General features: G+C 48.8%; 1 protein-coding gene across 1 annotated transcript in view; it reads left to right on the forward strand.

The window, feature by feature from the left end:
• Positions 1-529: 529 nt before the first annotated feature.
• Positions 530-24,784, forward strand: part of HIGD1C (HIG1 hypoxia inducible domain family member 1C) — a 50,482-nt gene continuing 26,227 nt past the window's right edge. Inside the window, exons 1-2 of the mRNA XM_075337115.1 lie at positions 530-669; positions 13,550-13,649. Of these exons, the coding sequence (XP_075193230.1) occupies positions 13,559-13,649 (91 nt within the window). The 5' untranslated portion in view covers positions 530-669; positions 13,550-13,558. The remainder of the gene's footprint in view (positions 670-13,549; positions 13,650-24,784) is intronic.

A 24,784-nucleotide genomic window follows, 5' to 3' on the forward strand; every position in this document is an offset into this window, starting at 1 on the left:
ATTTGGTGAGCTCTTACCTCAGTATTTGGTGAGCTCTTACCTCAGTATTTGGTGAGCTCTTACCTCAGTATTTGTAGGCCAAAAGCAGGAGTGGGTAATAACCACAGAAGTGGTGATGCGTTTCTATTACACTTTACCTTTGAGTATTTGGCTCCTGGTTTTATCTTACCAATACTGAGGGGAAAAAACTCCCCAAATACTCATGTGCACAGTGTTTTTGCTGCGCGTGCAAATTTGAGGTGCAAACAGTAACCTGCATGTAAAATCATATTGGCATGCCACCGATAACATGGTTGGCAGTCACTAACGTAGCATTTCTGCAGAACTACAAGTCCCAGCATGCTTCACCAGCATAGACTGCGCATGTGTGGACAATGTCTATGATATTATGTAATAACGCAGTAGATGAGGCCGTGTACGCGCACGCGATCACCTCTCCAGCATTCTGATTGGTTACACAACCGGGCAGGGCGGGGTCTTATTATCCTGCTGTCACCTCTCCACAGCGGTGTTAGCAAACGAGCTCACATAACGGCCACTGATTGGCTGCGACGTTCTGATGACGTCAGTGGATCCCGGCAGCTGTCGCGCCCGTGACCTGGCTGCACAGTAGACTTGTTTGGCTTCAGTTCGGAGCAGTGCTGGCACAGGACACGGGACACCTGCCAGGTAGGCACCACAGGACACAGGGCAGCAGCAGGGTGGGTGCAGGACAGAGGACACAGGGCAGCAGCAGGACAGAGGACACAGGGCAGCAGCAGGACAGAGGACACAGGGCAGCAGGGTGGGTGCAGGACAGAGGACACAGGGCAGCAGCAGGACAGAGGACACAGGGCAGCAGCAGGACAGAGGACACAGGGCAGCTGCCAGATGGGTGCAGGACACAGGACCACTGTCAGGTGGATACAGGACAGAGGACCGATGCCAGGTTGGTGCAGGACAGAGGACACAGGGAAGCTGCCAGGTGGGTGCAGGACCTCTGCAAGTTGGGTGCAGGACAGAGGAACAAGACAGCTGCCAGGTGGGTGTAGGACAGAGGACACAGGGCACAGTACCACTGCCAGGTGGGTGCAGGACAGAAGACACAGGGCACAGTACCACTGCCAGGTGGGTGCAGGACAGAAGACACAGGGCACAGTACCACTGCCAGGTGGGTGCAGGACAGAAGACACAGGGCACAGTACCACTGCCAGGTGGGTGCAGGACAGAGGACACAAGGCATCTGCAAGGTGGGTGCAACACAGAGGACACAAGGCACAGTACCCCACTGCCAGGTGGGTGTAGGACACAGGGCACAGTACCACTGCCAGGTGGGTGCAGGACAGAGGACACAGGGCACAGTACCGCTGCCAGGTGGGTGCAGGACAGAGGACACAGGGCACAGTACTGCTGCTAAGTGGGTGCAGGACAGGGGGCACAGGGCAGCTGCCAGGTGGGCACAGGCGTATTTTGTGCATACAGAGTGCGCTGGTCATTCCATACAGTGACTACATTGTGGTGCGTAGCTAGCGGTCTCCTGCAGGTTGTGTCCCTCTTGTAGTAAGAGTTACTCTGTCTGGCTTGTGACTGTCGGCAGGACATGCTGGCACCTGTAGTTCTTCTGCACTTTTCCCATTGTCTCACACCTCCCCAGTTTTGATAATCCTCTAAGGATCTGAAACTAATCTGGGCGCAGTGACCCAGTTGTCACTTTTCAGAAGTCGGTGGTGTTTATTGAGTTTGTGGTTTTCCTGGATGCCGGTATTCGCTCCCTGGTGCACAGTTGTGGTATCCTGGGCATCTGTGGGAGCTGTCCTGGTTTTTGGAGCATCTTTATACTGGGCTTAATATCATGAATGTTTTTTGGGTTTTTTTGCATGTTGTTGTCGGAATCAATGTGGTGGTTTGATTCTGACAAGATTTTTATTTTGTGCCCTGAATCTGTTTTTTTGTATATGCAGTACAGTGTAAAGTCCAGCTCACCATGTGGCTAATCCTCACTCCATTGGAGCTGCCATAGCCAGTGTAATAAAAAGAAAAGGTGTAGATGTCGCTCTGACATAAAGCAGACGGTGAAGATTTTTATGATGAACTGGATTAAAGAAGATGTTGCATGTCAGAGCGGACTTCTACCCTTTTTTTTTTTTGTATCCTAGACATTGCCCTATTTTTTTCTTTCTAAATGGTTTTAATATGTATATTCCTTTTGAATTGATGATCAATAAAGGATTTTATATTAATTATTAGAGAAGAGTTTCTTTTTTTTTTTTGTTGTCAGATCTATAGAGATAGACAAAATATAGAATGCAAGTGAATTTATTTTATTATGACAGACTGCAAAAAGTGAAACTCGATTTAGAGCAACCCCGACGTTTCGGCTTTTATGCCTTTCTCAAGGTTGTTGTGTTATGCACAAACACAAGGTAGCCTGGGTCACTTTGGACGACCATATCAGAGAGGTAGATGCGAGGTTCTTCACATATTGCAGAAAGTTTTCACAGTGATGGAGCAGAGTGATGATGTAAGAAAGCGCCAGCAAGGATGACGTGACCACCGCTGATACGCGTTCCCTGGGCCATCCTTGCAGGCGCTTTCTTACATCGTGTAATTTCATAATATGTTGGGGAGCGGATTGCACAATTATATATCTGAAATGGTTCAGAAATATCTGCATCCAAATACTCAACCTGTGCACATACCCATAATATTCTACTAATGCACAGCAAGATGATCTGGAAAGCTGAGCACTGATGGGCGGTAACGATGAGACATTGTGATAAAATAGTGCAGTTGGTTTAGTAGGCTATGTGCGCACGTTTCGTATTTGGATGCAGTTACGCTGCGATCTGCACCGCACCGTAACTGCATGCGTCCTGCGTCCCCAGCATAATCTATGAAGATTATGCAGATGTGCGCACGTGGCGTATTAGAGTGCAGCGCTTCGGCTGCTGCACGAAGCGCACGTTCTAAGAAGGGACATGTCACTTCTTTCCTGCGCTCTGCATGCAGTCCCCGCTCTGTCTATGGGAGGGGCTGCACTCAGAGCGCATGGAATCTGCTTTTTTTTTTTTTCTTCATTACTGACTCTTTCTGCAGCGATTTGAAGCGCACGTGTGCTGTTCAAATCGCTGCAGAAATTTCTGCAGGGACAGTACGCAACGTGCGCACATAGCCTTAGAGCCTATGAACATCTTCTTCAGTGCAGTTTTTTCATTCTTAAATATAAGTATTTGGGGCTAAAAACTATTTTTGCAAGCATTTTCAACTTCTAATGGGGGGGCACCATGCAGAAATAGGAATTGGTAGTGTGATTTGTTGGCTATCTCCAGATCATTGGGACTGCAAAAGGCATAGATTGGCACTTTCCATGCAACCACTGGTAAGATGCCATGGACATCTATTGCAGCATATGTGGAGCCCAATTATTGTCCTGATCTTTTCTGCAGCCAAAATACACATTGCACACTGCCTTGTGAAAGTATTCGGTTCCTTTGAATTGTTCAACCTTTTCTCACATTTCAGGCTTCAAACATAAAGATAACAAATGTTAATGTTATGGTGAAGAATCAACAACAAGTGGGACACAATTGTGAATTTGGATGAAATGTATTGCTTATTTTAAACTTTTATAAAAATTAATAAACTGAAAATTGGGGCGTGCAATATTATTCGTCCCCTTTAACTTAATACTTTGTAGCACCACCTTTTGCTGCGATTACAGCACAAGTCTCTTGGGGTATGTCTCTATCAGTTTTGCACATCGAGGGACTGAAGTTCTTGCCCATTCTTCCTTTGTAAACAGCTGGAGCTGAGTGAGGTTGGATGGAGAGCGTTTGTGAACAGCAGTTTTCAGCTCTTTCCACAGATTCTCGATTAGATTCAGGTCTGGACTTTGACTTGGCCATTCTAACACCTGGATACGTTTATTTGTGAACCATTCCATTGTAGATTTTGCTTTATGTTTGGGATCATTGTCTTGTTAGAAGACAAATCTCCGTCCCAGTCTCAGGTCTTTTGCAGACTCCAAGAGGTTTTCTTCAAGAATGGTCCTGTATTTGGCTCCATCCATCTTCCCATTAATTTTAACCATCTTCCCTCTCCCTGCTGAAGAAAAGCAGACCCAAACCATGATGCTGCCACCACTATGTTTGACAATGGGGATGGTGTGTTCAGGGTGATGAGCTGTGTTGCTTTTACGCCAAACATATTGTTTGGCATTGTGCCCAAAAAGTTCGATTTTGGTTTCATCTAACCAGAGCACCTTTTCCACATGTTTGGTGTGTCTCCCAGGTGGCTTGTAGCAAACTTTAAACGACACTTTTTATGGATATCTTTGAGAAATGGCTTTCTTCTTGCCACTCTGCCATAAAGGCCAGACTTGTGCAGTGTACGACTGATTGTTGTCCTATGGACAGACTCTCCCACCTCAGCTGTAGATCTCTGCAGTTCATCCGGAGTGATCATGGGCCTCTTGGCTACATCTCTGATCAGTCTTCTCCTTGTTTGAGATGACATTTTTGAGGGACGGCTGGGTCTTGGTAGATTTGCAGTGGTATGATTTTCCTTCCATTTCAATATGATCGCTTGCACAGTGCTTCTTGGGATGTTTAGAGTTGTGGAAATCTTTTTGTAACCAATCTGGCTTTACTCTTCTCCACAACAGTATCACGGACCTGCCTGTTGTGTTCCTTGGTCTTCATGATGCTCTCTGTGCTTTAAACAGAACACTGAGACTATCACAGAGCAGGTGCATTTATACGGAGACTTGATTACACACAGGTGGCTTATATTTATCACCATCAGTCATTTAGGACAACATTGGATCATTCAGAGATCCTCAATGAACTTCTGGAGTGAGTTTGCTGCACTGAAAGTAAAGGGGCCGAATAACATTTAATGCCCCAATTTTCAGTTTCTTTTTTTTTTTTTACAAAAGTTTAAAATAAGCAATACATTTCGTTCAAGTTCACAATTGTGTCCCACTTGTTGATTCTTCACCAGAACATTAAATTTGTATCTTTTATGTTTGAAGCCTCAAATGAGGAAAAAGGTTGAAAATTTCAAGGGGGCCGAATACTTTCGCAAGGCACTGTAGGTTTCCTTATGGTAGCCAAACGTCTCCACAAATGTGGTAAAAACTCTCCACTTTGTTAATGCAAAAAAGAGGCATATCTGGAAAAAAAAAACCGTAGAACCATGTCAATATGATAAGAAATCCTAAAACTGTATACCTTAGGCCCCCTTCACACGTCCGTGAAAATCACGCACGTTTTTCACGGACGTGTCAAAGGTACGTATTGTCCTCCGTGTGCCGTTTTTTATGGCACAACATGTGTTCTTTGTGTGTTCTCCGTGTGTTATCCGTGATAACACACGGAGAACGGGAACTTTCTGCTTACCTGTCCCTGGCGTTGATGTCTGTGGTACTGATCTTCGGTCTCCGGTCCTGCCAACTCCCCGCTGCTGCTGCTTCCGGCCCGCAGTGGAGTGAATATTCAATGAGTGGGGGTCGGAAGCAAGTGACGGCAGAGACAGCAGTGCTGGAGAAGGTGAGTATTGGTTTTTTTTCTTTTTTTCTTACAAACACGTGTTTTCTCCGGTGCGTGTCACACGGATCACATCCATGCAGGCCGTGTGAGTGTGACACCCGTAATGCCAGAGAAAAACAGATATGTCTACGTGTGGAGCACACGGGCAGACGGGCACATGCATGCGGTCCATAGCAAAACACGCATGTGTGCGCAGGCCCATTGATTTTAATGGGTCTACGTGTGCCCGTGTCTCCAGCACGTGAGGAAACGGACCAAACACGTACCGGAGACACGGATGTGTGAAGGAGGCCTTACACAGAGAGCATTTATAGAAGCACCACAAAACTGGTTAGGTTCAATTGTTTTATTCTCTGAACCAATTTTGATAACAACACGGTTATCGGTAGCAGCGAGTCATCATACTTAAAAAGGTTATTACCATCTCCAAGATCCTATGCCAGTATGTAATAGGTGTAATAATAATATTAGGAAATATCTCCAATTATAAATGTAGTATAGTTCTTCTCACTCACTGTCTCTTACCTCATGTGCAGGGAATTGCAGGGACGATAGGTATCCATGGTTACGAGTATGCGGATACTCGTAGTCAGTCAGTTAGTGGCTCGTGGTCACAATCATGGATACCTAAGGTATTTTCTATTATTATTATTATTACAACACCTACTACATATTGGGATGGGATCTTGGAGATGAGGATACCCCTTTTAATTCTGCTCAATATTAAAGGGGTGGTTCACCCATATTTTTTATTGTCTAGATCGATATTATATTGAGAAACAATGTTTCTCTCAAATACCTTATGTTGTCAATAGTGCCTGTGAGAGGCGCTATTGCAGACCGCTGCTCCCCGTCCAGTGACGTACCCGTCCAATGCTGCCACGTCACACCCGTGCGGCCGGCTACAGTCTTCCAGACTCTGATCTGTGAGCGGTGTTTCACTGCTGTCACAGCCCATTTGCTCCCCCCTCCTCCTCCCTCCTCCCTCCTAGCACAGCACGGCACATCTCCTGCTCCCCCCTCCCTCCTCCCTCCTCGCAGAACGCTGCAAGCAACAGACGTGCTGTGAGGGAGGAGGGAGGGGGGAGCAGGGAGAAGATGGGCTCAGAACGCAGCCGGCCGCACGGATGTGACGTGGCAGCATTGGACGGGTACGTCACTGGACGGGGAGCAGCGGTCTGCAATAGCGCCTCTCACAGGCACTATTGACAACATAAGGTATTTGAGAGAAACATTTTCTCAATATAATATCGATCTAGACAATAAAAAATATGGGTGAACCACCCCTTTAAGTGATAAAATGTAATATATATGTTAACATTAATTTCAGCCTGTTGGTTCAGCCATCCACAACAGTCGTGGTCTATGTGGATAATTAACTGCCCGCCCGGAGCAAGACTAGATAAGGATATACAGTGCCTACAAGTAGTATTCAACCCCCTGCAGATTTAGCAGGTTTGATCAGATGCAAATAAGTTAGAGCCTGCAAACTTCAAACAAGAGCAGGATTTATTAACAGATGCATAAATCTTACAAACCAACAAGTTATGTTGCTCAGTTAAATTTTCAACATAAAAGTGTGGGTCAATTATTATTCAACCCCTAGGTTTAATATTTTGTGGAATAACCCTTGTTTGCAATTACAGCTAATAATCGTCTTTTATAAGACCTGATCAGGCCGGCACAGGTCTCTGGAGTTATCTTGGCCCACTCCTCCATGCAGATCTTCTCCAAGTTATCTAGGTTCTTTGGGTGTCTCATGTGGACTTTAATCTTGAGCTCCTTCCACAAGTTTTCAATTGGGTTAAGGTCAGGAGACTGACTAGGCCACTGCAACACCTAGATTTTTTCCCTCTTGAACCAGGCCTTGGTTTTCTTGGATGTGTGCTTTGGGTCATTGTCTTGTTGGAAGATGAAATGAAGACCCATCTTAAGATCCTTGATGGAGGAGCGGAGGTTCGTGGCCAAAATCTCTAGGTAGGCTGTGCTATCCATCTTCCCATGGATGCGGACCAGATGGCCAGGCCCCTTGGCTGAGAAACAGCCCCACAGCATGATGCTGCCACCACCATGCTTGACTGTAGGGATGGTATTCTTGGGGTCGTATGCAGTGCCATCCAGTCTCCAAACGTCACGTGTGTGGTTGGCACCAAAGATCTCGATCTTGGTCTCATCAGACCAGAGAACCTTGAACCAGTCTGTCTCCGAGTCCTCCAAGTGATCATGAGCAAACTGTAGACAAGCCTTGACATGACGCTTTGAAAGTAAAGGTACCTTACGGGCTCGTCTGGAACGGAGACCATTGCGGTGGAGTACGTTACTTATGGTATTGACTGAAACCAATGTCCCCACTGCCATGAGATCTTCCCGGAGCTCCTTCCTTGTTGGCCTTGGGTTAGCCTTGACTCTTCGGACAAGCCTGGCCTCGGCACGGGTGGAAACTTTGAAAGGCTGTCCAGGCCGTGGAAGGCTAACAGTAGTTCCATAAGCCTTCCACTTCCGGATGATGCTCCCAACAGTGGAGACAGGTAGGTAGGCCCAACTCCTTGGAAAGGGTTTTGTACCCCTTGCCAGCCTTGTGACCCTCCACGATCTTGTCTCTGATGGCCTTGGAATGCTCCTTTGTCTTTCCCATGTTGACTAAGTAGGAGTGCTGTTTACAAGTTTGGGGAGGGTCTTAGTTAGTCAGAAAAGGCTGGAAAAAGAGATAATTAATCCAAACATGTGAAGCTCATTGTTCTTTCTGCCTGAAATACTTCTTAATACTTTAGGGGAACCAAACAGAATTCTGGTGGTTTGAGGGGTTGAATAATAAATGACCCTCTGAATAAACTTTCCACAATTTAAAAAAAATCCTGGAAGTGTGAAATGCTGTAGTGCATTTCACACTTCCAGGCTGATCTACAGTCCAAATGTCACAATGCCAAGTTAATTCCGAATGTGTAAACCTGCTAAATCTGCAGGGGGTTGAATACTACTTGTAGGCACTGTAGCTGTTCTAATGTTTTGTTAATATCGGATTAAAATATTTAATTGTAATTTTCTATCAGACCAAACTCTATTTTACATTTTATGATCATATCATCCTAGACTGATTGGGATAAGGAATGTATTAAGCACAACCTGCAGATTTTGTCCTAGGAAGGCTGGAAAATTCCATTCCAGACCCCTATTAGTTTGTGTGCGCCCCCCCCCTTTGCTGCATCTCAGATTCCTCCCCAGAACTAACAATAGAGGGTCCTGGCATCAATGCCACGGTGCAAAGTGCACATAGCAGCTCTCTGTCTCTGTAGTATCTGAAGTATCTGGACCTGGCTCCCATCCAGGCTGGTGAGGACGCTGACATGAACGTGTCCTCTGTTGCTGATGTAAGGTGCAGGGCTTTGATTAAAAATGTGAGATCCTATGAATGCGATTGTCTTGTCAAGTAGGTCTTCATCTTTATGCAGATATTTGGCTAAACCTTGAGAGCCTCAGTTTCTATTCCTCTGTCTACGTGAAACGTGCCCAGCGCTATGCTCCACTCATGGGGCCTGCACACCTCCTCCTCACCGCGCAGGACACCTGAGGTTGGTAACTCATGTGCAGCCAGGCGGCAGAGCTGCGGGACTTCTGTTCGCTTTTGTTTTCCCTTTTGTTTGTTGCTTTTGGATGCAGGTTCATTTAGTAAAGAAAAGTGGGTTCTGTGTTTTGTAAAAATTCGTGCTGGAAAGAAGGATACTATAAAAATAAGCTTTTAACAAAGTGTCCCCCTGCTAGGACCCCCAGCAACCGGATATAATTTTAGGAAACCTGGCAGTAAAGCAGCAATTACACCAAAGGAACGCGTTTCATGATCTTTCAATGAACGAGCAAAACGCTAATTCATGCGGTGAAATGATTTCTTGCTCAGTTCAAAAGATCATAAATTTTCAGCGCCGCATCGACCTGAGTACAGAGGACTCTCACTTCTGTGAACAATGACAGCCTATGTGCACTGTGACCTGATACAGATTGGTCAGTGAGCATGGTTTGCAACGGTCTGTGTTACTAGACTATTAAATGTGTTCAGTAAAGCTTAAAGGGAACCTGTCACTAGATTTTCCATGTGTGAACTAAGACTAAGGGGTACTTTGCACACTACATCGCAGGTGGGATGTCGGTGGGGTCAAATCGAAAGTGACGCACATCCGGCGTCGCTGTCGACATCGGAGTGTGTAAATCGTTTTTGATACGATTAACGAGCTCAAAAGCGTCGTAATCGTATGATCGGTGTAGCGTCGGTCATTTCCATAATTTCGGAAGGACCGATGTTACGATGTTGTTCCTCGTTCCTGCGGCAGCATACATCGCTCTGTGTGAAGCCGCAGGAGCGAGGAACATCTCTTACCTGCGTCCTGGCTGCAATGCGGAAGGAAGGAGGTGGGCGGGATGTGTATGTCCCGCTCATCTCCGCCCCTCTGCTTCTATTGGCCGCCTGCCGTGTGACGCCGCACGACCCGCCCCCTTAGGAAGGAGGCGGTTCGCCGGCCAGATCGACGTCGCAGGGCAGGTAAGTGATAATGTTCGCTACGGCAGCTATCACAAGATATCGCGGCTGCGACGGGGGCGGGGAGTATCGCGTTCGGCATCGCAGCAATCGGCATGCGATGTCGTAGTGTGCAAAGTACCCCTAAAACCTTGTGCAGTGCTTGTGCTACATTCCATAAAGGTGTATATTATCCCCTAACTTGCCCTATAAACCCCCAAACCTTTTTTTTAATTTTTTATATTTTCCATTGCTGTATGCAAATCTGGATGGTCTGATCTGATGGGTGTCTTTTGCTGCGGCATCTATCCCTCCTCTCCACCACTGATTGCCGTCCTTTCCTCCAATGTGATGTGGATGACACCTCCTGCATCATTCACATAGCCAGGGGGAATCTCACACCTGCGCGTGCACATTACTGGCTCGCGCACATTACTGGTTCACGCATGCACACTTACGGTATGTTTTGGGCTCTGTCCACAGTAAGGGAGAGCAACATGGGCGAGCAATGTGTATACACATGCACCAGATTTCCCCTGGCTATGTGGATGAACCAGGAGGTGTCATGCATGTCAATCAGAGGAAAAGGACAGCAATTAGCGGTAGAAAGGAGGGGTACACGCCGAAGCAACAACGCAAATCGGACCGGACAATCCGGATTTACATACAGCACGGGACAATATAAAAAATGTTTTTGGGGAGTAAACAAGGGGGGTTGGGGGATAATGTACAATTTTATAGAATGCAGAACAGGCCCTGCTGAAGGGGCTAGTCTTAGGGCGGCTTTGCACGTTGCAACATCGCACGTGCGATGTTGGTGTGGTCAAATCGAAAGTGACGCACATCCGGCGTCACTTTCGACATCGTTGTGTGTAAATCTTAGATGATACGATTAACGAGCGCAAAAGCGTCGTTATCGTATCATCGTTGCAGGCTCCGACTTTTTCATAATTACGCTGCCGCGACAGGTACGATGCTGTTCCTCGTCCTGCAGCAGCACACATCACTGTGTATGAAGCCGCAGGAGCGAGGAACATCTCCTTACCTGCCACCGGCGGCTATACGGAAGGAAGGAGGTGGGCGGGATGTTTACATCCTGCTCATCTCCGCCCCTCCGCTGCTATTGGCCGCCTGCCGTGTGACGCAGCACGACCCGCCCCCTTAGGAAGGAGGCGGGTCGCCGGCCATAGCGACGGTCGCAGGGCAGGTGAGTGCATGTGAAGCTGGCGTAGCGATAATTTTCGCTACGCCAGATATCACAAGATATCGTACCTGCGACCGGGGCGGGGACTATCGCGTGCGACATCGCAGCATCGGCTTGCGATGTCGCAACGTGCAAAGCCCGCCTTAGTTCACACATGAAAAATCTGATGAGAAGTTCCCTTTAAGTGGCCGTTTAGTTTTGCTGGACAGCCAACCTGAACTGACACAAAGGATTCAGGCACATGAAGTTTTATATGCATTTTTTTGGAGCTATTCCACTCAAACTGCTTTAAAAAATCACTTTCACGTGTCAAAGACTCTTCCAACTTACTGTATTGTAAAGCCATTATTAGTTCATATTATCATTGTATTGAACATTTTTCCCAATTCAGTTTTTGAAAAACATCTGGTGGAAAAAAATAAGGGGCAATTCACTTCTTTGAAGGCGGCTCCTTATGGAATCTGCGCCGAACCAGGCAAAAGTCCAATTACAGGGCTGCAAAAAAACCCCCTTCAAAATAAAAAAAAATAAAACTTTACCAAAGTACATAAAAAACTGTTCAAAATACCTTTAGGAAATACTCCTTAAAGAAAGAGCGTCTGTTGAAGTGGTCTTCACTGTAAAAACCTGTAGTTTTTGACCCCCTCTAAAAACTCTGTCTGCAATTGGCCTAAAGGGTGCTTTACACGCTGCGACATCGCTAACGATATATCGTCAGGGTCACAGTGTGTGTGACACACATCCGGCGTCGTTAGCTACATCGCAGCGTGTGACAGCTAGGAGCAACGATCAACGATCGCAAAAACGGCAAAAATCGTTGATCGTTGACACGTCGCTCTTTTTCATAATATCGTTGGTGGTGCATGCCGCTGGTTGTTCGTGTTCCTGCGGCAGCACACATCGCTATGTGTGACAATGTAATGAGGAAGGAAGGAGGTGGGCGGCATGTTCCGGCCGCTCATCTCCACCCCTCCGCTTCTATTGGACGGCTGCCGTGTAACGTCACTGTGACGCCGCACGAATCGCCCCCTTAGAAAGGAGGCGGTTCGCCGGTCACAGCGACGTCGCAGGGAAGGTAAGTCCGTGTGACGGGTGTAAGCAATGTTGTGCGCCACGGGCAGCGATTTGCCCATGACGCACAACCGATGGGGGCGGGTACACTCGCTAGCGATATCGCAGCGTGTAACGTGCCCTTTTGTCTTCAGTTTCCTTGTAGAGTCTTCGCAGGTGAAACGCAACATTACACAGTTCTTATTTAAGAAAATTTGTGTAATGCAAGACAATTTAATTGAAAATGTTTATTCTAAACTGAATGACCCCATTAACCCAGCATAGCTAAAAAATTGAAAATCCAGCCAGGCCTTTTTTATGATATGATAATGTGCAGCAGGAACGGTCTACAGTCGTTTACGCTCAGTAAGGCTTTGTTCACACATTCCCTTTTTTTTTAAATGCAAATTAAAAGCTTACAGTACCAACAGAAGCTCTGAGATTTCAGAAATCTGATGCGCACAATTACTTTTTTTTCCTGACTGAATTGAAAAAGTGCTGATTTTTTATTTTTTATTTTTTTTTTCCCCTCTATAGAAAGCAATGAGAAAATGAAAAACACAACCATTTTTTGTTGCATTTTTGCTGGAAAAAAAATGACTTTATTAAACCTGTATTATAGAAAAATTTGACCTATAATCTGCAACAGAAAGAGTATCTGTTAGTGTTTTGTTTTTTGTTTTTTTTTTTAGCAGCTCCTTTAGCCAAGAGAACAGGTTTTACCTGCAGAAAAAAAAAGCAACGTGTGAACATAGCCAAACAGCTTTACAGCAGATTTTATGGGACTGGTCATTATCTGATCAGGTGACAGAAAAGCAAATATTTTTTGGCCGTCATTGCTGCAGCTGGAGGAACCAACAGAGGCGCAGCACACTACAGACACAGGCAGAATGGGTGCCCTGTGCAAAGAACAATATATGGGCCCTTTGCAGCCCAAGAGCTCCAATTCCACCTGCTTTGGAGGTATAAATGGCCCCCCTGACCTCTTGGGTTCCTGTGCGACCGCATCAATGATATTTCTACCCTGGGGCAGCAGCTGTGCTTTATTAGAATTTTAGTGCCATCACTGAATGACCTGGAGACATCCACTGGTGTTGGGGATATTGGATAAGTTGTATTATGGTATCATCTCAATAATTGAGGAGGTAGTGTTATATATGTGTATTATAGAGCGTTAAACCATATATTATTGGTAAACCAGATGACAAGAGTGAGAAGCGATTTTATATTTATTTTTTTTTTATTTCTTCTTCTACATAGAAAACAAACATGTCTTCAGAAGAATGGACCCCCGCAGAAAGCGACTCAACATCATTGAAGCTGATCAAAAAGTCTAAGGAATCACCTTTTGTCCCTATAGGTACAGCTTAGTTTTTGTTTTTGTTTTTTTATAGTTTGTTATATTCTTTCTGCTTTTCACCAGTGGATTGCCATGCAAATTAAAGTGGAATCTGATCTGTTGGTTATTTAGGATGGGATCGGTGAAGCTGCTTTGCACTCCTTAGGCCTCTGCCACACTCACGTGCCTCCAGTACGTGTGTGCCTTTTTTTTCACATACCGGAGACACGGGTCCACGTGGTCCTATGTATTGTTATTGTTTTGGACACATGTAAGTATTCAGGAACAGAACGTGTGTCCGTTCCGTACTTGCGTGTGTCCGTTTTTTAAAAACGCTGACATGTCCGTGTTGCTCTGGCAGCACGGGTGTCACACGGCCCGCACCCGTACCACAAGGTTGTAGTGTGGATGTGGGCCCTTGTGACACGCGCCGGAGAAAGACACGTGTCAATGTAAACATAATAAAAACACACTCACCTCCACCATACCTGCAGTCTCTGCTGCGGCTGTCCCCTGCATCCGTCCCCCAGTGAATTTGAACAACACTTCTCCTTCACTGGGGGCGGAAGCAGCGTCAGCGGGGCGTGGCTTTGGCCGGACACTGTCATTCAGCACCACAGAGTGCCGGATGATGCAGGTAAGGCGGGGCTTTCCGTTCTCCGTGTGTTATTACGTTTAACACACGGAGAACACGTATGTGCCACAAACATGGCACACAGGGGGGGGCAAACCACCCCTTTAACACGTACGTGACAAAAACGTTACGTTCACACTAAGCAACATCGCTTAGCAACATCGCTGCTGAGGCACGACTTTTGTGACGTAACAGCGATGTTGCTAGCGATGTTGTTGTGTGTGACATCCAGCAACAACCTGGCCCCTGCTGTGAGGTCGCCGGTTGTTGCCGAATGTCCTGGACCATTTTTTTTAGTTGTTGCTCTCCCGCTGTGAAGCACACATCGCTGTGTGTGACAGCGACAGAGCAACAACTAAATGTGCAGTGAGCAGGGAGCCGGCTTCTGCGGACGCTGGTAACTAATGTAAATATCGGGTAACCAAAGAGCCCTTTCCTTGGTTACCCGATATTTACCTTCGTTACCAGCGTCCGCCGCTCTCACGCTGCCAGTGCCGGGTCCCTGCTCCCTGCACACATAGCCAGACTATATATCGGGCAATTAACCCGATGTGTACTCTGGCTAGGAGTGCAGGGAGCCAGCGCTAAGTGGTGTGCGCTGGTAACCAAGGTAAATATCGGGTTGGTTACCCGTTATTTACCTTAGTTACCAAGCGCAGCATCGCTTCCATCCGTCGCTGCTGGCTGGGGGCTGGTCACTGGTTGCTGGTGAGATCTGCCTGTGTAACAGCTCACCAGCAACCCGTGTAGCTACGCTCCAGCGATTCCTGTCAGGTTGCTGGTGGGATCGCTGGAGCGTCGCTTAGTGTGACGGTACCTTTAGGGTATTTCTTAACTGGATTGGAGAAATTGTTATAATGCACGACTTTCATTTCTATTGAAAATTTACTTTGTTGATCTTTCTTTATTATAGGAGTCAATAGGCTAAAAAAAACAAACCCTGGACAAAGCCTGGGTGTCTGATAGAACATTTTGTAAGGTGTTACTGTGAACAACCAACAAACAAAAAAAGCCCTAGAATTTTATTCTTTAATGGATTTAAAAGGAACCTGTCAAGTGAAAAAAAATAACACGACAACAAAATGCTATTAACCTACACCGCCCCAGCGCAGCCCCCATGACTGACATCCAAACACTGCCAGGAGCAATAATGTTCACTTCCTTTCGGTGCGGGTCCTGGAGAGCTTCAGGACACTATTAACCTGTAGATTAACCCTTTAGTGACCATGCCAAATTTTTCTAATCTGACGTGTCACTTGATTTGGCAATTTTTCAACATATTCAAGTGATTGTGAGAGTTTTTTTTTTTTTTTGTGACACATTTTATGATAATTGTAAATTTAGGTAGATATATATATATATATATATATATATATACTAGAAGGTGGCCCGATTCTACGCATCGGGTATTCTAGAATGTACGTATTGTGTAGTTAATGTATGATTTTTGTTATATATATATATATATATATAGATGTTGTTGTGTGTAGTTACCAAGTGTATGTGTAGGGGCTGTACATGTTCTGGGTGTTGTCTGGGTGTAGCGGGGGGTGAGAGCGGTGTTGTTTGTGTGTTGCGTTGTGTCGTTATTTGTGGAGCGCTGTGTGTCTGTATCGTTGTGTGTGTGTGTTGCGCGGTTTGTGTGGGTGTGTGTGTGTGTTTTGGGGGGGGAGGTATGTTTTGTGCAATGTGTGTGTTGTGCGGTATGTGCGTATATTTGTGTGTGCCGCGGTGTTTGTGTGTTGGGTGTTGTGTGTCTGCTGCGTTGTCTGTGTGTGTGGGTGTCTGTGTAGGGTGGTGTTTGTGGTTCCCAGTGTGTGTGTGGTGTGTTGTGCAGTGCGTGTGTGGCAGTGTGTGTGTGTGTTTTGGTGGGAGGTGTGCACCCCCCATCGTGGTCCACCCCCCATCGTGCTCCATCCCCCATGCTGCGCACCCCCCATCGTGCTCCATCCCCACTCCCCATTGTGCTCCATCCTCCATGCTGCGCATTCCCCATCGTGCTCCATCCCCCATGCTGCGCATTCCCCATCGTGCTCCATCCCCCATGCTGCGCATTCCCCATCGTGCTCCATCCCCCATGCTGCGCACTCCCAAACGTGCTCCATCCCCCATGCTGCGCACTCCCAAACGTGCTCCATCCCCCATGCTGCGCACTCCCCATCGTGCTCCATCCCCCATGCTGCGCACTCCCCATCGTGCTCCATCCCCCATGCTGCGCACTCCCCATCGTGCTCCATCCCCCATGCTGCGCACCCCCCATCGTGCTCCATCCCCCATGCTGCGCACACCCCATCGTGCTCCATCCCCCATGCTGCGCACACCCCATCGTGCTCCATCCCCCATGCTGCGCACTCCCCATCGTGCACCATCCCCCATGCTGCGCACTCCCCATCGTGCACCATCCCCCATGCTGCGCACTCCCCATCGTGCTCCATCCCCCATGCTGCGCACTCCCCATCGTGCTCCATCCCCCATGCTGCGCACTCCCCATCGTGCTCCATCCCCCATGCTGCGCACCCCCCATCGTGCTCCATCCCCCATGCTGCGCACCCCCCATCGTGCTCCATCCCCCATGCTGCGCACCCCCCATCGTGCTCCATCCCCCATGCTGCACACTCCCCATCGTGCTCCATCCCCCATGCTGTGCTCCCCCCATCGTGCTCCACAGTCACACATCAGACAGTAAACACGCACACATATGATCGCATACACTCACACACACACCCCACTTCTCCCTGTGCCCACCGGTGGGCGGTCCCAGCAGCTGTGCTGCACGCCGTGCTCCTCTGCCGACACTCACAGATCCGATCGCATACACTCACACACACACATCCGATCGCATACACTCACACACACTCACACACATCCGATCGCATACACACGCACACTGACGATATCGCACATACGCGCTGACACACTCACAACATCCGGAGATACCACATGCTTCCGGCCATGTGATCCTCCAGCAGGTCCTGGAAGCTCACAGCACAGTATCGCCGCCGAGAAGCAAGCGATATCACGGGATGTTGTGAGTATGTGGATGCGAACTGATGTGTGTGTGAGGTGTGTGTGAGAGTGAGTGTGATCTGATGTGTGTGTGTATGTGTGTCTGTTCTTATGTGTGTGTGAGGTGTGTGTGTTCCGCCGCTGCAGGACGTGGATGGGTTCTGATGTGTGTGTGAGGTGTGTGTGTTCCGCCGCTGCAGGACGTGGATGCGATCTGATGTGAGTGTGAAAGTGTGCGTGTGAAAGTGTGCGTGTGAAAGTGTGCGTGTGAAAGTGTGCGTGTGAAAGTGTGCGTGTGAAAGTGTGCGTGTGAAAGTGTGCGTGTGAGTGTGAGTGTGAGTGTGCGTGTGAGTGTGCGTGTGAGTGTGCGTGTGAGTGTGCGTGTGAGTCTGAGTGTGAGTCTGAGTGTGAGTCTGAGTGTGAGTCTGAGTGGCAACCAATCCGTGCGGGGGGGGCGGACCCGAGGCGAGGCGAGCGGCCAATCCGTGCGGGGGAGGAGCCGAGGCGAGCGGCCAATCCGTGCGGGGGGCGGGGCCATGGCGAGCCCAGCGGCCAATCAGCTTTGTGTCACCGTAAGGACACAATTTTGGAGCATGACAGACAGACAGACAGACAGACAGATAGACAGACAGACAGAATAAGGCAATTATATATATAGATATATATATATATATATATATATATATATATATATATATATATATATATATATATATATATATATATATATATATATATATATATATATATATATATATATATATATATATAATTAAAAATAGATCTGAAATTTGACAATTTGTAGAAATTAGCAATATTCAGATGTTGATTATCCCTTTTAGTCACACCACGCAAAAGAGATAATGAATAACACTTACCTCATGTCTGCTTAACATCAGCACCATTTGTATAATGTTCTTTTATTTTGTTCGGGTTCGTTCATCCCTAATCCTAACGGTAGAGTTCGGGGTTCGTATTGGACAGCTAGTGTCAGAGACTCGAACGCCGGCTTCTCAAGGAAGTCTATGTTCAAGCTCGGATGCGGTTTGGCTGTGCTGCAGACTTTCAATAAGCATTATTCAGCATCCAAGCAACAAGCTTTCAGTATGGGGAAGATGCCTCAATTGTGCTGGGAACAAGATAAAAAATTTTTTTTTACGTGATTCCCCCCCCCCTATTTTTCATAACTAGCCAAGGTAAAACACACAACTGTGGGCGGCAGGCCCTCAGCTGTCTGATTTACCTTGGCTAAGAGTGGATCACATGTCGGTATTTAGAATTGTGTATTAATAAATCATTTTAAAAACCGGTGCATGGTCCCCCATATTTCTTTTTCGCTCTATTGGGAGACCCAGACAATTGGGTGTATAGGCTATGCCTCCGGAGGCCGCACAAAGTACTACACTTAAAAGTGTTAGGCCCCTCCCCTTCTGCCTATACACCCCCCGTGCTCCCACGGGCTGCTCAGTTTTTGCTTTGTGCGAAGGAGGTCAGACACGCACAGCACAGCTCCACAGATTGGTCAGCAGCAGCTGCTGACTATGTCGGATGGAAGAAAAGTGGGCCCATATAGGGCCCCCAGCATGCTCCCTTCTCACCCCACTCTTGTCGGCGGTGTTGTTAAGGTTGAGGTATCCATTGCGGGTACGGAGGCTGGAGCCCACATGCTGCTTTCCTTCCCCATCCCCCTCTGGGCTCTGGGTGAAGTGGGATCTTACCGGTCTCCAGGCACTGAGACCGTGCTCCATCCACAACTCCTGTGGAGCCTGATGGATAGGAGCCGAGTATCGTTCAGGGACATGGCCCTGCATCTTGGAGGTACTCTGTATCCCTGTGGGGACCGCGCACGGCATCACCTCAGCTTTGCTGGGTGTGCCAGTGCACCGGGGACCGCGGCGCTGACCGGGTCTATATGTGCCATTACACACTCAGCGTCGCTGAGTGTGTTTATATGTAAGGGCTACCGCACTAACCGCCGCTGCCATGGGACACTGCGGCGCGGCTGGGACTTGTAGTTCGCCGGGGACTTTCACGCCGGCCGCGCTTTTACGGCGGCCGCGTTTATTACTAGAGTCCCCGGCTTCCTTGCGGCCTAGTTTACTTTTCTCCCGCCCTCAGCCCTGACAGGCAGGGGGAAGGGCGGGACGCTGCACGGAGCGAGCAGCTCTGAGGGCTGGAGTATGATTTACATACTCCACCCCCCTCACTGTGCACGGTGTGAGCACCAGTTCGCGCTCTTTCTCGGCCACGCCCACAGCTCCCTCATCTCGTCAGGACGCCGCAGCCATTCCTGTCAGCTCCACCGACGCTGCAGAAGAGGGACAAGTCCTGGGAGACCCAGACACGGTCTCTGGTGGCCTCACAACCGCTTTAGGCGGCTGGTAAGCAGCACCTGTTGGTGCTAGCCCCATGGTGCTGTAGTGTATTGGTACATTATTTGTGTATCATATATACTTTACACTGTATGAGCACAGTGCATTCTGGCTATATACCCTTTTGTGTAACTCAAGGAAAACTATAGCATGGCGCCCACAAAAGGCAGGGGTGCCAAAACACAGGCTTATTATGCTGCCTGCGCCGCTTGTAAGACCCCACTACCGGCAGGTTCCACTGACCCTCATTGTGTGCAGTGTTCGACCCCTGTGCCACTTCTTCAGCCGGAGCCTATGCTAAGAGGGGCCCAGGGGGAGACACCTGTTGACACTGTCCAGGTGACGGGGACTGAGTTTGCTAAACTCTCTGAGACTATGGCTAAGATACTAGAAGCCTTGCAGTCCAGGCCGGTATCTCAGCAACGGGACCCTGTTGAATCGTTGTTCCCGGGCCCCCCTCAGTTGGACCAACGATGTCCTCCCGGGGTATCTCCTACATCCCAGTCTGAGGGTTCTGACTTGGACCCCAGCCCCAGATTGACTAAGCGGGCTCGCTTAGAATTTCCCTCGACATCATATTGTTTAGGGTCTCAGCGGGGGGAATCTTTGGTTGATGATGCGGAGACAGCTGATCAGGATTCTGATCCTGAGAGCGCTCTCAATCTTAATACTCCAGACGGGGACGCCATAGTAAATGATCTTATTGCGTCCATCCATCAGTTGCTGGATATTTCTCCCTCAGCCCCTCCGGCGGAGGAGTCAGCTTCTCAGCAGGAGAAATTTCGTTTCAGGTTTCCCAAGCGGACACAGAGTATGTTTCTAGACCACTCTGATTTCAGAGAGGCAATCCAGAATCACCATGCTTGTCCAGATAAGCGTTTTTCTAAGCGCCTTAAGGATACACGTTATCCTTTCCCCCCGGACGTGGTTAAAGGTTGGACTCAATGTCCCAAAGTGGATCCTCCAATCTCCAGACTAGCGGCTAGATCCATACTTGCAGTGGAAGATGGGGCCTCGCTCAAAGATGCCACTGACAGGCAGATGGAGCTCTGGTTGAAATCCATCTATGAAGCTATCGGAGCTTCTTTTGCCCCAGCATTCGCAGCCGTATGGGCGCTGCAAGCTATCTCAGCAGGTCAAGCGCAAAATTGAAGCAGCCACTTGCACGGCCGCGCCACAAGTGGCATCCATTACCACCCAGACCTCGGCAATTGCGTCTTACGCTATTAATGCTGTCCTGGACTCTGTGAGCCGTACGGCGGTGGCGACCGCCAATTCGGTGGTACTCCGCAGGGCCTTGTGGCTACGGGAATGGAAGGCAGATTCTGCTTCCAAAAAGCGCTTAACCAGTTTGCCAATTTCTGGCGACAGGCTGTTTGGCGAGCGTCTGGATGAAATCATCAAACAATCCAAGGGAAAGGATACATCCTTACCCCAGCCCCAAACAGAACATTCCCCAACAGAGGAGAGGGCAGGCGAGGTTTCGGTCCTTTCGGGGCGCGGGCAGGTCCCAATTCTCCTCGTCCAAAAGGTCTCAGAAAGAACAAAGGAACTCTGATGCATGGCGGTCTAAGTCACGTCCTAAAAAGAACATTGGAGGCACCGCTAACAAGGCGGCTTCCTCATGACTTTCGACCTCCTCTAGTAGCATCCTCGGTCGGTGGCAGGCTCTCCCGCTTTTGCGACGCCTGGCTGCCACAAATAAAAGACCGCTGGGTGAGAGACATTCTGTCTCACGGTTACAAGATAGAGTTCATCTCTCGTCCCCCGACTCGATTCTTCAGGTCTTCTCCGCCTCCCGAGAGAGCCGAGGCTCTTCTGCAGGCGCTGGGCACTCTGAAGGCAGAAGGAGTGGTGGTCCCTGTTCCTCTTCATCAACAGGGCCACGGTTTTTACTCCAACTTGTTTGTGGTCCCAAAGAAGGACGGGTCTTTCCGTCCTGTCCTAGACCTGAAACTTCTCAACAAACACGTAAAGACCAGACGGTTCCGGATGGAATCCCTTCGCTCCGTCATCGCCTCAATGTCCCAAGGAGATTTCCTTGCATCGATCGATATCAAAGATGCTTATCTCCACGTTCCGATTGCCCCAGAGCACCAGCGCTTCTTGCGCTTCGCCATAGGAAACGAACACCTGCAGTTCGTGGCACTGCCATTCGGCCTGGCAACAGCCCCACGGGTTTTCACCAAGGTTATGGCTACTGTAGTAGCGGTCCTCCATTCTCAGGGTCACTCGGTGATCCCGTACTTGGACGATCTGTTGATCAAGGCACCCTCTCAAGAGGCATGCCAACACAGCCTCGACGCTACCCTGGAGACTCTCCAGAGTTTCGGGTGGATCATCAATTTTCCAAAGTCAAATCTGACACCGGCCCAATCGCTCACATACCTTGGCATGGAGTTTCATACCCTCTCAGCGATAGTGAAGCTTCCGCTGATCAAGCAGCGGTCACTACAGACAGGGGTACAATCTCTCCTTCAAGGCCAGTCACACCCCTTGAGGCGCCTCATGCACTTCCTGGGGAAGATGGTGGCAGCAATGGAAGCAGTCCCTTTCGCGCAGTTTCACCTGCGTCCTCTTCAATGGGACATCCTACGCAAATGGGACAGGAAACCGACGTCCCTCGACAGGACCGTCTCCCTCTCTCAGGCGACCAAAGCTTCCCTTCGGTGGTGGCTTCTTCCCACTTCATTATCAAAGGGGAAATCCTTCCTACCCCCATCCTGGGAAGTAGTCACGACGGACGCAAGTCTGTCAGGGTGGGGAGCGGTTTTTCTCCACCACAGGACTCAGGGTACGTGGTCCCGGCAAGAGTCCTCGCTTCAGATCAATGTTCTGGAAATTCGGGCAGTGTATCTTGCCCTGAAAGCGTTCCAGCAGTGGCTGGAAGGCAAGCAGATCCGAATTCAGTCGGACAATTCCACAGCGGTGGCATACATCAACCACCAAGGCGGCACACGCAGTCGACAAGCCTTCCAGGAAGTCCGGCGGATTTTGATGTGGGTGGAAGCCACGGCCTCCACCATATCCGCAGTTCACATCCCAGGCGTGGAAAACTGGGAAGCAGATTATCTCAGTCGCCAGGGCATGGACGCAGGGGAATGGTCCCTTCACCCGGACGTGTTTCAGGAGATCTGTTGCCGCTGGGGGGTGCCGGACGTCGACCTCATGGCGTCCCGGCACAACAACAAGGTACCAACGTTCATGGCACGGTCTCAAGATCCCAGAGCTCTGGCGGCAGACGCCTTAGTTCAGGATTGGTCGCAGTTTCAGCTCCCTTATGTGTTTCCTCCGCTGGCACTGTTGCCCAGAGTGTTACGCAAGATCAGGGCCGACTGCCGCCGCGCCATCCTCGTCGCTCCAGACTGGCCGAGGAGGTCGTGGTACCCGGATCTGTGGCATCTCACGGTCGGCCAACCATGGGCACTACCAGACCGACCAGACTTGCTGTCTCGAGGGCCGTTTTTCCATCTGAATTCTGCGGCCCTCAACCTGACTGTGTGGCCATTGAGTCCTGGATCCTAGCGTCTTCAGGGTTATCTCAAGAAGTCATTGCCACTATGAGACAGGGTAGGAAACCAACGTCCGCCAAGATTTATCACAGGACGTGGAAAATTTTCCTGTCGTGGTGCTCTGCTCAGGGTTTTTCTCCCTGGCCATTTGCATTACCTACTTTTCTGTCCTTCCTTCAATCTGGACTGGAAAAGGGTTTGTCGCTCGGTTCCCTTAAGGGACAAGTTTCAGCGCTCTCTGTGTTTTTCCAGAAGCGCCTAGCTAGACTTCCACAGGTACGCACGTTCCTGCAGGGAGTTTGTCACATCGTTCCACCTTACAAGGGGCCGTTAGAACCCTGGGATCTAAACAGGGTGCTGATGGTTCTTCAGAAACCACCATTCGAGCCAATGAGAGATATCTCCCTCTCACGACTTTCGCAGAAAGTGGTTTTTCTAGTAGCAGTCACTTCTCTTCGGAGAGTGTCTGAGCTAGCAGCGTTGTCGTGCAAAGCCCCTTTTCTGGTTTTTCACCAGGACAAGGTGGTTCTACGTCCGGTTCCGGAATTTCTCCCTAAGGTGGTATCCCCCTTTCATCTCAATCAGGATATTTCCTTACCCTCTTTTTATCCTCATCCAGTTCACCAATGTGAAAAGGATTTGCACTTGTTAGATCTGGTGAGAGCACTCAGACTCTACATTTCTCGTACGGCGCCCCTGCGCCGCTCGGATGCACTCTTTGTCCTTGTCGCTGGCCAGCGTAAAGGGTCACAGGCTTCCAAATCAACCCTGGCTCGGTGGATCAAGGAGCCAATTATCGAAGCTTACCGTTCGGCTGGGCTTCCGGTTCCCTCAGGGCTGAAGGCCCATTCTACCAGAGCCGTGGGAGCGTCCTGGGCTTTGAGGCACCAGGCTGCGGCTCAACAGGTGTGTCAGGCGGCTACCTGGTCGAGCCTGCACACTTTCACGAAGCACTATCAGGTGCATACCTATGCTGCGGCGGATGCCAGCCTAGGTAGACGAGTCCTTCAGGCGGCGGTTGCCCACCTGTAGGAAAGGGCCGTTTTACGGCTCTCTTACGAGGTATTATTTTACCCACCCAGGGACTGCTTTTGGACGTCCCAATTGTCTGGGTCTCCCAATAGAGCGAAAAAGAAGGGAATTTTGTTTACTTACCGTAAATTCCTTTTCTTCTAGCTCTAATTGGGAGACCCAGCACCCGCCCCTGTTTTTTTGTGTACACATGTTGTTCATGTTGAATGGTTTCAGTTCTCCGAGTTTCCTTCGGATTGAAGTTACTTTAAACCAGTTTATAATTATTTTTCCTCCTTCTTGCTTTTGCACCAAAACTGAGCAGCCCGTGGGAGCACGGGGGGTGTATAGGCAGAAGGGGAGGGGCCTAACACTTTTAAGTGTAGTACTTTGTGCGGCCTCCGGAGGCATAGCCTATACACCCAATTGTCTGGGTCTCCCAATTAGAGCTAGAAGAAAAGGAATTTACGGTAAGTAAACAAAATTCCCTTCTTTTCATAACCAGCCATGGTAAAACAGACAGCTGGGGGCTGGTATTATTAGTCTGGGAAGGGCCATGGTTATTTGGCCTCTTCCAGCCTAAAAATGGCAGCCCGCAGCTGCCCCAGAAGTGACGCATTC

The sequence above is a fragment of the Anomaloglossus baeobatrachus genome, chromosome 2 (assembly GCF_048569485.1).
Source record: "Anomaloglossus baeobatrachus isolate aAnoBae1 chromosome 2, aAnoBae1.hap1, whole genome shotgun sequence".
NCBI lineage: Eukaryota > Metazoa > Chordata > Amphibia > Anura > Aromobatidae > Anomaloglossus > Anomaloglossus baeobatrachus.